This window comes from Vigna unguiculata, chromosome 3 (assembly GCF_004118075.2).
Source record: "Vigna unguiculata cultivar IT97K-499-35 chromosome 3, ASM411807v1, whole genome shotgun sequence".
NCBI lineage: Eukaryota > Viridiplantae > Streptophyta > Magnoliopsida > Fabales > Fabaceae > Vigna > Vigna unguiculata.
Window position 1 is genome coordinate 48,278,933 of NC_040281.1, and position 16,538 is coordinate 48,295,470.

Here is a 16,538-nt window from a genome sequence, read left to right on the forward strand (position 1 = left end):
GATGGGACAAAAGTTTGATACTCGTTGGGTTTGGGTATGGGGATGAGGATGAATGTTTTTTACAAGGATGGGTATGGGATAGCGAAACTCGTGCCCGCCCCGCCCTGTTGCCATCGCTACCCATATCCATCCCCATACCCAATTGAAAAAATCGGGAATTCCCCATACCCATAGAGTTGTCAAAACGGGTAACCCGACCCAACCCGGCTCGACCCACCACGGGTTGATGATTTAATGAGCCAACCCAACCCATTTCATTTTTTAGCGAGCCAAAAAAAATTGAATCTGGTCCGGTCCACCACGGCTTGGCGGGTTAAACAGGTTGGCTCACATGTTCACTTAATTAAAAAAATGTTATTTTTTTTTTATTTTTTTTCAGTCTAAATTGTAATTCTAATTAAAATTGAAATAAACTTTAATACAATCCAAATACAAACCAAAATAAAAAAAAGTACAAATTATTTATGTGTTGGATAAAGAAACAACTTAATATGACCCAAATGTAAAGCTCAACTTAATAAAAATAAATAAAAACACTTGTCTGACCCTTTTATGTGCGGGTTGGTAAGCCAACCCGGCTCACCACGAGTTTAACCCGAATGAGCCAGGTTCTAAATGAGTCGGGTCAAAAATCAACTCGTATTGAAATTTGTAAAAAAATTTCAACCCAATCCGACCTAAATCCGTGGTGAGCCGGGTTGGCTCGCAGGTTTCAACCCATTTTGACAACTCTACATACTCATACCCAGTCAATGCGGAGATTCTCCATCAAAATGAGAACGAATTCAAACAATACTTACGAAAATAAATTTATTTGCCATCTCTATTTATCATCCTCTCCTTCGATATTTTTATTTATGATACGAGAAATTAGGTAATCTCATCTCACGTGGCGAGTCTACCATCAAAGACAGCCTTTGACTTTCATTTCATCACGTTAAATCTCCCACTTCCACTCATCCATGTCGGCAAGCCAAGAAAATAATAATTATGTATTTTTTGTGATCCAATTCTCATCCCATTTCCTTTATTTCCTTAATTATGCTTTAATTAGAATAATTTGTTTTTATTTAGGATTTTAGTTTTAGTCTTTAGGATAATCCTTGTCCCATTTTATTTTATTTATTACTTTCTCGGTTTTTTAAAAATGCTTTTCTTTTCAAAATTTTGAAAATATGATTACTAAATTTAAATAAGTAAAATATATTTTATTAAAAAATAATTTAATGAACTAAAATAATCATTTCAAATTTTACGGACAAAATTATAATTGAAACTATTTTATTTTATTTTTTTACAAAAAAATGTTTTGTTTCTTCTTCTTCTTCTTCTTATTACTGATATTATTAATTATCTTTATTAAATTACCCGCCATTGTCACTCTCAAATTACCTTATCCAACCAACTCATCTCAGATTCATTATCTCACTTTCCATTTCAACAGCTTCAACAACAACAACATCATCAACATCAAAATGGAGGGTCTCATCAAGGGCTTGGTCGATGTTGCTATCGGTGGCGCTGATCACAACGATGGCCAAGAAGAACACGGTGAACGCTCCTGGGCCGACCTTGTCTCCGGCGATCAGGATCAGGTTTCCGATTCTACTATGTCAACTCGACATTCCCATTTTTCAAGTTTTATCTGTCAGGATCACGTGATATCAAAATTCTATCTTTATTTCTGCAGGATCACCCTCGTCCTCAACCTCATCGGCAGCAGCAGCACCACCAGCAACAGACACAGTGGTCCAACTCACCCCAAAAGGTCACATTTCTTCATCTTTGTTCTCAATTCCCCAAAAATATGTAATCTTACTCATTCATTGATAATGTTATGGCCATTATAGGAAGAACGGTGGGAAGAGGATAGTCACAGTTATACCAACAGGCCCCATCAGGTGAACGTCAATCACTTGGTCTCAATTCTTAAATCCAATACCATACTCTTCTCATATGTAGCCCTTCATGTAACCACACTTGTTCTCTGTCCAGGCAGTGTACCGTCCTCAGCATGAGGAGAGCCAATCTCAAAATTTCAGCACTGGTCACAAGGTAAATCCCCTTCACTCTTAGCTTCAAGTTTAGCTTTGCAGTATTAACCCTTTGAACATAGATAGTTATGGTTTGGCTTCATCGTAGATTTGAAGTTTATAAATGATGTGTTTGGATATCTCAAGAGATTGTCGCTAAATCTTTTAAATTTTAAAGTGTAATGTAGTTGATACCTAACTTTGTTCAATAACAATATCTTTTTTGGGTTGCTTGCTACCTTGATGTGATATAGATTACTGGGGTCATTTATCCCAGTGACAAATTACTCTTATTGATGCTTAATATATAGTAAAGCTGTTCTATCAGATTTGTTACCTTTTGGTGCTGCATCGCTTGTGCTCAATATGTACAGAATTCAAGCTCTTGTGGTCATCCTGCTGGCACTTGCTTTCATTCAGATCTATCTGTCTCTGCATACAGTTTAAGATTGTTTTTGGAGAAAGAAACTGGAAGAATTTTCTTCTTCTTCTTCTTCTTCTTTAAATAACACGATAAATGTTCCACTGAATTGGTGGGTAGTTGAGAATCTGGCTTCGAGAGAGAGAGTATGGTAGCATTGAACATGTTGAGAAAGTTTGGACAATGGATAGGATTTGCCTTCTTTCCAAGTGATGCCGTATATAATACGAAGCATTTCTTTTCTATTAAATTGAACTATTAAGGTGAGACTCGTTTTTTATTTTTTGCAGGTGAATGAAGATCAAGATGGATGGCAGACTGTTGGAAAACCTCAAAGACGGACAGAAAAGGTTTGTGTGTGAGAATATGGTAGAATTGAACATGTTGAGAAAGTTTGAACAATGGATAGGCTTTGCCTTCTTTCCAAGTGATGCGGTATATAACATAAAACATTTTTTTTTTCTATTAAATAGAACTATTAATGTGAGACTCGTTTTTTATTTTTTGCAGGTGAATGAAGATCAAGATGGATGGCAGACTGTTGGCAAACCTCCAAGGCGGACACAAAAGGTTTGTGTTTGTGTTTTCATCAATATGTCTAATATAAAAGCATATGCGGCTTTTTCAGTGTTTTGTATTGTTATAAACTAATTTTGTTTTGTTGATATTGTTGTAACACGTATTCTTCTTTGAATTCTACTGTATGTTAACTTCGTTACTGAATCTGTGATCTAACCAGTTATGGATGTTTTATGCTTCATCCCTGTCTGAATCTGAATGATGGATCTTACCAAGTTCATGTAGGTTCCGAAGGAAACTTGGCAGAACTACAAACGGCCTTCTCATGAGCAAGAATACTCTGATGAGGTTCAAGTCGGTGATAGTTTGGAGCCCTCAGAAGATGAACTTGCTGATCTATCAAAAGCTTGTGAGAAACTCTGGGATCTTGATTTCAATAGGTTGGTACCTGGAAAAGACTATGAAATTGACTGTGGTGAAGGGAAAAAGGTTTACCAAAAGGTAGATATGGCAGAGGGGAGCTTATTTACTTGGGTTAGTGATGATGTATTTAGAAAGCCTACATTTGGTCGTTTTCTCTCACTTCTAGATAATTACAATCCACATGAAGGATGTAAGGAAGTAGTCACATCTGAGGAGAGAGAAGAGCAAGCTTCTTTCATAGAAGAAATCAGTAGAACAGCACCAATTAAATATCTTCACAAGTATCTTGCATCTAAGGGAATTGCACCAGGGAGTTACCAAGATTTCAAACAAATGATGACCAATCTGTGGTTTGACCTTTATGGCCGTGGTGGCACTTCTGGCTCCTCTTCTGCTTTTGAACATGTTTTTGTTGGAGAAATCAAACAAAGTGGCGAAGTTTCTGGCTTCCATAACTGGCTGCAGGTATGACCTCATAGTTTTCTTCTGCCTGTTTATATAATTTATCTGTTCTTATTCATGCCAAATTGAAGGTGCACCACTTTATAATATTGGGTCATATTTGGTGCTCTTTTCTGCAATTATTCTGACATCACCACTCTCATTGATTAGCCAATATTGTATTACTGTGGATTAGTTTTCTGTTGCACAGTTTAGTGTTATTCCTCGATGAATAACTTCAATAGTTGAAATTGCCAAGAATACTTTGCTATAGTCTTGTATAGTCAATTGTTTGCCAATGAAGTTCTGTAACCATAAATACTTATTCAGGCCTGCCAATGTCTTGTTCTATTTTTGCTGATAATTAAGTATTTTTTTTCTTGCTATTTGGGAAGTCATTAATCTGATAATCAGATGAAGCCTGCACAGATATATTTTGTTCCTTTAATTTGTAATTTAACTTGTAATGACTTCTTCTATCTCACCTGTTGATGTATTTTGGCAGTTTTACCTTGAAGAAGAAAAGGGGAGAGTTGATTATCAGGGCTATATTTTTCCCCGTCGACGGGGACAAACTGTGAGTAACTATTTATTAAGCTTATTGTATTGGCAATAATCCAAACAGAGAATAGAAGTTTGGTGCACCAATCACATGAAAGAAATAAACTCATCATTAGCTAGACATCAAAGCATTTTGAAATTATTTTTCCCAAAACAATGTAAGCCTAATTCATATTTCTGTTTCATTACGTAAAAAATCTTGTACTTAGCTTGTTTATGTTGGTATCTCGGTAAACATTTGTTATACTTCAAGCTGTAACCACCTCATTTTTAATGCTCTCTGCCACCAAAACTTGCAGCCTGACTCGGAAACGCAGCTTCTGACTGTTCAGTTTGAATGGAATGGTGTTCTGAAATCTGTATCAAGCACTTTGGTTGGAGTGAGCCCTGAATTTGAAATTGCTTTATATACCCTGTGTTTCTATGTTGGTAGGGAGGATAACCACATTCAACTCGGTCCATATGCAGTTAATATCAAGTGCTATCGTTTTAGCAATAAGATTGGATCTGTTTTCCCCATCGCAGATTCTTGAATTTTCAGTTTCCAGCAATGATATCGTTTGTTGTATGTATGAGAACTTATAGTTCATGGCTGGACAAGGTATATCTACAGCAGTGTATACATTATTGTAGAACTATTTTATTTCATTCAGACATGCTATTATGTGTTATTAATTAGCATCTCAGATTCTATACTTGAGATACCTAGGAAATTTTACTGGATACACGTATGAACTGGATATTTTCGTAAGATATCTCAATTTCCTAGATATTATTGACGTACCATGTCTTACGAAAATATCTTGAAAGGTCTTAAGATATTTTTGAAAAGTATTCCAGCTTACATTTTACACATAAGTTCAGGCTAAGTTCTGAAAATTCCAAATATTTAGGTGAACTGATTTTAGTTCCAAATTTGTCATTATTGTCGATCTTTACTTCAAAGAAGTAAAAAGATATTACCTTGTTATGCAGGAATCGCATAAACTTCTGCCAACTCCCACTCACCCTTCCATTGATTTTAGTTGCAAGTTACTGTAAAGGTCTCCAACCTTCATTTTAATACCATGTTGAATGACTTGAACAGTTAGAGCTTATAACGTGGATGCCTTCAAGTTTTAATTCATTAGCTCACCAATATACACCAACAATCCTTGCTAAGTTATTGTATAAGTAAACTGTGTAAAATCAAGGATAATTAAATGAAGGATAAAGAGGGGTTGAAACAGTGTAGACGGATAACTAATGCCATGATTTTGGTTATAGGTAAAATAAGTATTATGCATCAGAAAGAGCTTTTCGTATCACGACAATGAAATTATATTCTCTTTCAGAAAGGGACGGATTGTATTGAACAAAAAGTTAGGTTCCACGTATTTATAGCCATAAACAGCATTTACCCGTTAAATTTGAACTTCACTTATTAGCTTCATCACCAATCATGGTTCCTACTTGTCCATGCAAAAATAAGAACTGAAATGGCTTGCTCTGAAAGTGAGTGATTCCCTTTCTTTTGGACAACTTCGGATAGAAATCTTATGAAATCGGTGAATTCACCACGAGGGGTTTTAGAAAGCTGTCTTTTTTTCTTACTCCCTCAGAAGCTAGTGCTAAAGGAACAATCTTCAAATCAAACGTCAATGGCTTCTGTCATTTTATGTTGATTTCCATATCTTAAAAGCTAACTTCTTACGTAAGAATTAACGCTAACTTGTTTGCATGCCCCTTTTCCCTTGGTCATTGATTAATCAATTTTTTTTCCATCTAATATTGTTTCAGTTGAAATCAGAAATGTGACAAAACGTAAAGATAAGGTTCTATTTCCTCCACAAATTGTGTCGTATGAATTACGTGCACACAGCTCATCTCAATAACCCTTCATAGGAGAGTACAAAATATCAAAAATCAAGCATTTTGGAAGATTCCGAATCAAATTTCTGAAACTATCAACTTGCTCGATTTGCAAATCAAATTTGAATGCTTCCACGTTCCATCTGATGCAGATGCATCATAAACGACGATGTACATTTGTTAACCAAGTTTTTTCCTAACATTTAGGTGTGCCCTCTAATAATATCTTTTGTTTGGGAAGTTATATTAATCACGTAGTGTGCTATAACTTATGGGAATGTGAGTATTAGGAGGACCATTACGGGAAATTTATTAGTGTAATGTAAGATTAATAAGTCTGTGGCAGGTCTTCTGAAAATTGTGACCAGATGACAATATTACATCTCATCCACATTCAATGGCTATACATCATTGGTCAACATTACAATTCTATTAATGCCCATCACTCAAACACATGTTAAATCTGAAATGGTATGAAAAAATTGAGAATAGTTATCATAAACACGCTGAAAGAACGGTCCAAGACTAATTAAACCAAAGACTTCCTCTGAACCACATGTTTTCACAACAAAAGGTGGAGCATTCAACATTTCTTATCCTGAACAAGGTGAAGCAGAACCAAGAAAATATTGGAATTGTGAGACATTTTCATCCACGAAAACCCAGTTTGCAAGAAAAGGCAGAAGACAGAAACAAGTGACAAGCTAGTTCATCTTGTGGGGTTTGTCTTATGGTAGAAATGCAATACCCCACACCAATTATCACACCAACCAATATGTGAGTATAACATAAAAGGAAAAATTAAAAAATAAAAAATTTAACATTCCATTTTGGCTTCGGTGTTCAAAAGCTGTTTGCTTGCAGAGGGTATCAAAGAGGACCGATTCTTTCCAAACTGAAGCACACTCATTTCATTTCAACACTTCCATCCCCTATCTTATACCATTTGAAAAACTCCTTATCCTTTACTTCCCTAATCAAATGAATAAGGTCTTCATTGATCTCCTTATCATAGTCCCCTTTGTATTCTAAAAAGATACAAAGATTGAATTAATGCATGTCCATATCTAATTAACCCATCTATGGGAAACACAAAAATCCTTAACATATAAAGTAAGAACACCCGAGATACATAGTCATATCTTCTCACAATGTATCTTAAACACCAAACACTTTTGTTGATGTTCTAGTTTCAGCCACTACTTCATTAGCCATCAATACTCTATGCACCATATTTATCTCCCAAAATAAGATGTTTTGCCTCTTATATATCAATCACTAAAGGAGTCTTTTAATCTCTTTTCCGCGACCTTTACTATAATGTCTTCTAAAAATCCATGAGTGAAAGATCAAACAAGGAAACGGTGACCAACCTTAGCTTTTCTAATTTTTTAGTTTAAGTTTAAAATTTATAAATGTAAAGGTACTAAAACAAAAATAAAATCATGTATATGTTCTTAGGTCTCCTTGTTATCAGGTCCTAGTAAAGAAAAACATGACGAGGCAAATACACCAAATATGGTCCAAACAGCATGCACATAAGGAAACACCTAATAAAAAACCGCTAAAAACTGAGGCTCATACGTTTTGAGTCAGATAAGATTGGAAGAGGTGGAAACACGTAAGCAAGGTTGAAACAGAACAGACTAGTTTTGATTTTTTGCACTTTTTCCACTTTTCAATTAGAGCCCACCTATGTTGTCCACTTCAACTCCCCAACCCAACTTCATTCTTATAAATACACTCGCACAATCCTGAATACTTCCTACACATCCTTCAAACTATGGCTCTAACACTTCGTTCTTCAGTTTGTTTTATTAATCAGAAAGAAACCAAAATCCTTAAAACTTCTGATGATGTCCCTGCGATAATTAGTTTTGCAAAGGTTAAGCCATCGTTCCGTCTCCGAGTGAAAAATTCCATGCAAGAAGCACGCCCCACACGCGACAACAGCTCTGAAGCAAGGAGAAACGAAAAATGGGAGAAGGTGCATGCTCCTTCGGTGGCTCATAGTCACAGTGATTCGAAGAGGGTACCTGTGTATGTGATGCTGCCACTAGACACTGTAACAGTGGGAGGAAGCTTGAACAAGCCTAGAGCAATGAATGCAAGTTTGATGGCCCTGAAGAGTGCAGGAGTGGAAGGCGTAATGGTGGATGCTTGGTGGGGTTTGGTGGAAAAAGACGGGCCTTTGAAGTACAATTGGGAACCCTATGTCGAGCTTGTGCAGATGGTACAAATGCATGGTTTGAAGCTTCAAGTTGTTATGTCTTTCCATCAGTGTGGGGGGAATGTTGGAGACACTTGCAGGTACCACAATATAATACTTTTGAAAGTTCTTTTTTTCTTTTTTATTTGCCCCTAGTTGTAAATTTATGTTATTGCATTTTATTTTTCAGCATTCCTCTACCACCATGGGTGCAGGAAGAAATCAGCAAGAACCCTGACCTGGTTTACACAGACAGATCAGGGAGGAGGAATCCTGAGTACATCTCATTGGGCTGTGATTCACTTCCTATTCTAAGAGGAAGGACTCCCCTCCAAGTGTACGCAGACTACATGAGAAGCTTTCGTGACAGATTCGGAGATTACTTAGGCAGCGTTATCGTGGTAAGTACTTCAGCAACTACTGCTGCCAACTATTACAGATTTACCATTAAGTTTTGAGTTTGAAGTGAGCGTTATGTAATAAAGTTTTGTTCTCCTTTATGAGCACTTATATATAAAGAAAAAGAAAAGAAAAGATAAACTCCCATAAAATGATTGGACTTTATATCCATTAAGGCTTAATAGACGTAACAAGGGGGAACTTGGAACTCCTTGCAATTTCCACGTCTTTTTTCCCATTTCTCTGCATTGAAAGAAATCTGAATATATAAGACGAACACTTTTACAGGAAATACAAGTTGGCATGGGTCCATGTGGAGAACTGAGATATCCATCGTATCCAGAAGCAAATGGAACTTGGAGGTTTCCCGGAATTGGAGAATTCCAATGTTATGACAAGGTATTAAAAATGTGCATAAATTTAAACTTCTTTTGTACATTAATCCAAAAGCATGATTAAATTGGTAAGGTTTGGTAACCATTGGTTCCTAATGACTTATGACGAAGATATTACAATGAGGATAGAAAAAAATTGAAAAATATCTATGGACTACTAAAATGACCTGTTTGTCGTGCAGTATATGAAAGCGTCCTTGGCAGCAGCAGCCGAGGCCATTGGAAAGAAAGAATGGGGAGGAGGTGGACCCCATGACTCTGGCCAGTACAATCAATTTCCTGAGGATACCGGATTTTTCAGAAGGGAAGGGACATGGAACACCGAATATGGACGGTTCTTTCTAGAATGGTACTCTGGTAAATTGCTAGAACATGGTGAGAAGATTCTCGTATCAGCCAAAGGAATATTCGATACATCAGGGGTGAAACTATCAGGGAAAGTTGCTGGAATCCATTGGCACTACAGAGCAAGGTCACACGCAGCTGAACTAACTGCTGGCTACTATAACACGCGAAATAACGATGGGTATATGCCCATAGCCAGAATGCTGGCAAAGCATGGAGTTGTCTTCAATTTCACCTGCATGGAAATGAAAGACAGAGAGCAGCCTGACTTTGCTAACTGCTCACCTGAAGGGTTGGTTAGTCAGGTGAAGATGGCAACAAAAACAGCTAGAGCAGAACTTGCTGGAGAAAACGCATTGGAGAGATATGATGCAGATGCATATGCTCAAGTTTTATCTACAAGTAAATCCGAATCCGGCAACGGATTGGCAGCATTCACTTATCTAAGAATGAACAAGAGGTTGTTTGAAGGTGATAACTGGCGGCACCTGGTGGATTTTGTAAGAAGCATGTCTGAAGGCGGTAGGAGAGAGAGACTTCCGGCGTCTGATTCCCATGGGAGTGATCTTTATGTTGGCCACATCAAATCAACACAGGAGAAGCACACACAAGAGGCCGTTCTTGTGTAAACGTATAAAATAGCAAGCTCAGGCATCTTGGTGTATAGTTTAAAGCAACACAGTATATTTTTTTTATAGAAAAAGAGGAAAAAAAACGAGAGAACTCTGGCATATACCATGCCAACACCTGAGATGATCGAGAAGATATTATTTCATTTCATGATAATGTATATAGCTCCAAGTACAATGGAGAAAATACTTAGTCTGCTTACGTTATAAACCCAATAATACTGATATCGTATCTCTATGCTCCATTTGTCACTTCTAATTTCATTAATTAATCCCCAGAAAAACATCTACAGAAACTCACTAATGTCATTGCTTTCTCTCATTCTTTAATATCAGTATAACGTAAGTAAATGACAATGTTGAAAGAGAAAAATCTGCTAACATTACTGTGTGTCTCAAGATTCAATCAATAACAACCTTTGCTACAACAAAATAACACTATTCCAAGAAGAAACCAGTAAAATAGCAAGAGGCTTTTCAACGATTTGCTAACTACTCAGGAAATAATTTATAATAGGTTTATCAACAATTTTGGAAGATATCGGATTAGTCCAAAGACAAATTCCTGTAAAGTTGAATTTACACGACATTACTTAGCAAATTTTAACAGGCATTGTGTATTTAATGTTCATCAGAAAAAAGAAGACAATTTTTAGACAACATTGTCACGTGAAAATCTCATATCAGATGATCCATCTCCGTCATGGTAAGTTAATAATAACTGCAACAACCAATGTTGTAAAGGAATTTGCTGTCTAAATAAGAAATCCATGCATTATAAATCAGCATCTCTTTCTCTCTTATACTACCGCAATAAAATAGAAAACATGAAACTAATAACGAAGGGAATTACTTGAAGCATTAGGTAAACAACCGAGTGAAACTATGAGTAGCGAACGGATTCAACAGAAAATATAAAACGAACGAATCCAGGCACTTTTTTACATGATTCTCTGAAATAATACAGAGATGATTGAACGGAGTAACGTTTAAGGAAAGGTACAGCAGTTTGTGCATATTAAAGGATTGAGAAGCAACCCCATCCTAAACCACTAGATTAGAAAATTGTTAGGGAAAAGTGGTGAGTTTATAAGGCACACAGAGCGTAGGAAACGAAACTGAATTGAAAAAAAAGAAGAAGATATAGCTGATTCAAATCAAGAATGTGAGGAAGAGGAAGAGGGAGACGGAGGGTTTCCGCGACGGAGATCTTCGATTAGTTGAGAGAGCTCTTTGCGAGATGATTCTCTGCCAAACATGAAGCCATACCTAAGAGAAGGACAGCGAGGAATGTGATAAAAGTGTTTACAACAGAATTGGCAGTGAGTGCGAATGAATTTGAATCGTATTACCAGAAAGAAATGGCGGAGAACACGCCTGCAGTAGCAATGGTCTGAACCAGAGTGAGCTTCTTCTCCATTCAACCCTCTCTTTCCTTTTTCAGTTACCAATCTTCACTCCACACTAACGCATGAATCCAATTCTATTACACCATCCTTCAACCTGGACCTTCAAACTGGGCCTTCAACATCACCAGGCCCAACTAATTATTCTCCCATTCAAAAACATTATAAGATTTATACTATGTAAACAGAAGAGGAGAGGTGTGAAAAAAACGTAGAAATAGATTTTTGATTGAAAAATTAATAATGATAATAATTTTATTTGTTATTAATAATTTTATTTATTCATTACTAATTAATATTAATATTATTTAAGTATAAGTTGTTTTCTTGTGAAGATTTTATATTTAACTCTTGATCAGAAGAAAAGCCAACCAAAAGTATTTTATAAAAACTAGTTTATCTACTCAAATTCCTTCTGAGATTTTTGAAGTAGTGAGTTTATTGGGTCATCTCAAACGGAGTTTCTTGCATATATGTATTGATTAAAATTAAATAATATTAATTAGTTAATTTTATCATTAAAACAAATTATATAACTTTGCTTATGCATGTTGTTGCTTGTGTAAATATCATTACTTAAAGAAAAAGTATGGTTTTGAATAAAGAAAAGGTTTTAAGTATTAGCAACGAAGATAATACCCAATTGACATCAACTACTGTGAGCTTAAGAAAAGTGGCGGGATAGGGAAGAAAAGTCCTTCAGCTCTAAAAAACCTTTAATACTATTTTAATTTCTCAAAATTTTAAAATTTATTTAATTTTTAACATTTTTAACACAATGTTAAAACATAGTTGATAAAGCTTTACACAAATAATATTCAGATTTGGGGAAAATATGTTTTGATATTTGGAGTATTACGTAAAATTTAAAATAATCCTGATTTAAAGTTGTACATTGATTGGTTTTTGTACTTTTTAAAATATCGGTTTTGATCCATATTTTCTCGACTAACATTGATGTTTAACTTAGGTGACTAACAATATACAACATGTTATTTCATCTTTTTTATATAATAAAATAAGAAAATGATTTTTTGACTACTAAATTTTGACAACTTTCTCTTATAATTTTAGGTGTCATTTTTTAAATGATTTTCCATTTTTTCATTTTCTCATTCTCAATATTCCAAAATCATTTAAAAAATGTCACCTCATATTGTAAAATAAAAATTGTTAAAATTTAGTTGTCAAAATATCATTTTCTAACAAAATAATTGCATCCATTAAAAGATCCAATATACGTAGGTGGTACATACAACAAATATAAAGGTGCAGGAAAGAGATGTGCCCAGCCCAACCATAACATTTCTATTATTATGTTTACTGTTCTTATTTTTTTATTATATATTATTATATAATAATATTTTTATTATATTTTATTATTATATAATAATATTCTTATTCTATTATTAATGTTATTATTACATAATATTATTATTATTATATATTATTATTAATATATAATAAAAATAATAACAGTAAAAAATATCGGATCTTTTAACTTTTTTTAATTTTTTTAATTAACTTTTAAAAATGTGAGTTACAAAAAGATTTTATTTTAAAGTAAAATTAAATAACACATCACATGCAACTTTAACGCAATTGAGAAACAATAATTAAAAGCAATGCTTTAAAAGGATAAAAATCTAACAAATACAAATTTCGATCAAGCACAATTTCCAATATTACATAATCCATTAGGAACTAAAAGTTCTTTTTTTTTTTTTCATTTTTCTTATATAAATTTCATGTTAAAGGGTGGTAAAGGGTAACCAACAAGCTTACATGTAAGTCTTCTTTGACTCCTTTAATATGCTAACATAGGAACCGGCTTACTTGCCCAATATTTTGTAATACCAAAAATTAAGGTGAAAAAACATTTAAATTTTTTTTTCTTATTATAATATTTTTAAGTTATCTCATTGAAGATGTTAATTAACCAATATATACATAATTACGTGTGTTCGGTTCCAGTTTAACCATAATGGATTAATCTTATTTTGCCATTTTACTAAAGTCAATTTTTCATGTGCCAAAGTCATTCTATTTTACCACCCACACATAAGGAAAACATTTTTGACAAAGCTTTTTTAATTTGTCAATGTGATTTTTATTAAACTGGTCATCTTTTCCTTCTAACCATTCTAAATAATTTAACATGTCTCTCTCCTCTTCTCATCCTTTTTCAAGTGTTCCAATGATGATGTCAAAAAATAAAAGTAATTGTACAGTTAATTTAAAAATAAAATTAGTGCAAATATGTTATTGTTTATATAAAAACATTTAGTATGCTACTAATATAGAAATATGAAAGAACTTTTTTTCTTTCACAATTTGAATATATTTTTTTATCCTTGTGTTATGGTAAACATGATTTACGTAGAATTACAAAACAAATAAGTAATAATTAATTTATTCTTATACACACTAGTGAAAAAAGAATTTTTTTTCACAACATTGATTGACGATATTTAACAAGCACTATAGTAAAAATACACATAGTGGAAAAATTACAATTTTTATTAACTTTTTAACAATGGTTGGCTAAATAATTATTGTTAAAAGTGAAAATTACGACGATTATATAAAGAACTGTCATTAAAATTGAGACAGACGAAAAATAACAATAATAATATAGAGAACCGTTGTTAAAAATTTATTGCTATGGAGAAACGACGATGGTTATAAAGAGAACCATCCTTAAAACTTTCTTGTGATGGCGAAACAACGATTATATAGAAAATTATCGTCAAAGGTGCACAATTAAAAAAAATGCGTTTTTTTCCACTCACGACTTTTATTTAAGTGTTTCTTCTTTACCTTGCACTTTCATTTTCTCTTCCCTCTACATTTTCACGGTCGTCGTTACCGCTAATGATGAACCTTTGTAAGCCTCTGTCAATTGCAAACCAGTTTGCGCAAACTTCTGCCAATAGTAAAGCATTGTCGGTCTCATCACATGTTTCATCGTGTTGTTAAACCAACGACATGAGGCTCCTCCACGAAGCTCTCCAAACCTCACCAGAAGACTCCTTTGTGAAGCTCTCCGAACCGCATCATAAAACTCCTCTCGTGAGTCTCTTTGTCACCTATGGCTAGTACTTCACATTTATTGAAGGATTTGTTTACTTGTTTTTGATTTATCTTTTATGACTTCACAAGCAAGCAAATGGTAAATCCATAAAAGAATTATATTTCTTTGTTAACACTCAAATGAAAATGTTTTTTTACTTTATTCTGATAGATTTTCTTTTGTTAATCCCGTTGTGATATACAATACATTCTTTATCTTTTTTTATAACTTTTAACGATAATTCAAGTACAACCGGTATCATTTTAAATTTTTAAGGATGGTTATTTTAACTATCGTCATTTTTATCAAATTTTTAGAGATGACAACATCTACGATAATTTAAAATCGTCGATAATAATATTTTAACCGTCGTGAAAAATCTATTATGAAATAGTGAAATAAAAGATTTTATGTGTCTTCGTCTCATAATAGACTTAAGTATATTTGAATATAATATTCTTTTTATAAGTTGAATATAATAGACAGAAATTAAAGAGGTAAAATTAAAGTTGTTGCATTATGGTGGAGTAACAGCTATAAGTTGGTTGTATTGAAATTGTGCAAATTTTGACACCGAATGAACCAAACTATGATAAAATTGGATGCACACTGGTCAGTGGAAGGGGAAAAGGAATGGTATAAATATCGATACTTAAAAAGTTAAGTGAAGAAGAGTTTTGGGTATAATTTATCCGCAAAATCACGGGCATAAACGCTTTATGTGATCTTCCCCTCCACGTGAGACATTAAATATTCATCTGTTACATCAAGTGGTAACAGTGTTGCACTATTATTTTCCCATTGCAAAAGTAAAGGGATGCAACCAAGGTGGGGTTTTGAAGATATTTTAAAATTAGATTGATAAATAGTAATTATGGAGAAGCTTTTATAAAGAAGTTTCAGGAAATGGGAAAAGTGTAAGGAGAGAGGCATGGTCCTACATCTGCATTAGTAATTCCTATCTCTCATCTTCCCATCAACTCCTTTCCGCGTTCACATTATCACAAACATTTGCAGTGCACGTGACAACAATGCTGCCATCTCAATGACGTTTGCTTCATCGTTTTCTACCATAGATTTTGATCACAAAAACCATTTTGGAAAAAATTTATTTCTCTACTCTTTACCAAACGTGGTAGTTTGTTTGTAGACTTGCTCAATAATGTTTCAAACGAAAATTTCCTACAACTTTTCTAAGAACTACCCAACCATATACATAATATCTAATCTCATATTATAACCATTCAAGTCAAAGTCGGTATGCGAATGCCCCTTCAATAAAATTTAATTTAGTGTATGTGCCTTCTTTCCGTAAGAAATCATTACTTTATTTCGTTCATGTCCACGGATCCCTCATCAAACTGAGAATAACACGAATACAAATATTAATATATTCATATGGATTGCGACATCACTTAATTGATTAAGGCTCTCTAATTTTCTGTTCATAAATTTAAAAGGGTTTAGTTAGACAATGAAAATCCTCACTAGTCGCAAAAAAAGCCAACACCAGTTACACCTGTTTTCAAAAGTGGATGTGTCATCCAACCAGATTTTCATCTCTACACCGCGTGTTTCCGCCACTTTTCTTAGTTTTCTTCATGAAATCAGAAATGGACAGAAAAAAGAAAAAAGAATACTGTCATTTTTTTTTAAAATATTATCATTTGATCTTACAAAACATTTTCTGTTTATGTTTGCTGTAAAATGTAATATTATAGGTTGAAATATTCTATTTTCTAATTTGACTTGGCTACAGAAATCAATTTCAACTAGTCCTGCTATTCCTGGGGGAATAATGACCATCGACACCGTTATGGGAATAACATTGGA

At 34.0% G+C, this 16,538-nt stretch overlaps 2 protein-coding genes and 1 long non-coding RNA gene across 3 annotated transcripts; 2 read left to right on the forward strand and 1 right to left on the reverse strand.

The window, feature by feature from the left end:
• The first annotated feature begins 1,376 nt into the window (after positions 1 to 1,376).
• Positions 1,377 to 5,193, forward strand: LOC114179381 (poly(U)-specific endoribonuclease-B-like). Its single transcript, XM_028065709.1, has 9 exons — positions 1,377 to 1,595; positions 1,691 to 1,768; positions 1,851 to 1,901; positions 1,996 to 2,055; positions 2,745 to 2,804; positions 2,965 to 3,024; positions 3,259 to 3,861; positions 4,343 to 4,414; positions 4,698 to 5,193. The coding sequence occupies exons 1-9, from the start codon at positions 1,476 to 1,478 to the stop codon at positions 4,929 to 4,931; spliced, it is 1,338 nt and encodes a 445-aa protein (XP_027921510.1). The 5' UTR covers positions 1,377 to 1,475; the 3' UTR covers positions 4,932 to 5,193.
• A 2,839-nt stretch (positions 5,194 to 8,032) lies between these two features.
• Positions 8,033 to 10,464, forward strand: LOC114179691 (beta-amylase 3, chloroplastic-like). Its single transcript, XM_028066106.1, has 4 exons — positions 8,033 to 8,559; positions 8,649 to 8,859; positions 9,146 to 9,256; positions 9,435 to 10,464. Exons 1-4 carry the CDS (start codon positions 8,033 to 8,035, stop codon positions 10,224 to 10,226), a joined length of 1,641 nt encoding a protein of 546 aa, XP_027921907.1. The 3' UTR covers positions 10,227 to 10,464.
• Positions 10,465 to 11,060: 596 nt separating this feature from the next.
• Positions 11,061 to 11,708, reverse strand: LOC114179692. The gene is made up of 2 exons (XR_003603519.1): positions 11,579 to 11,708; positions 11,061 to 11,495 (listed from the first exon to the last, which is right to left on the reverse strand). It is a non-coding gene; the product is annotated as an uncharacterized LOC114179692 (long non-coding RNA).
• Between the last annotated feature and the right edge of the window lie 4,830 nt (positions 11,709 to 16,538).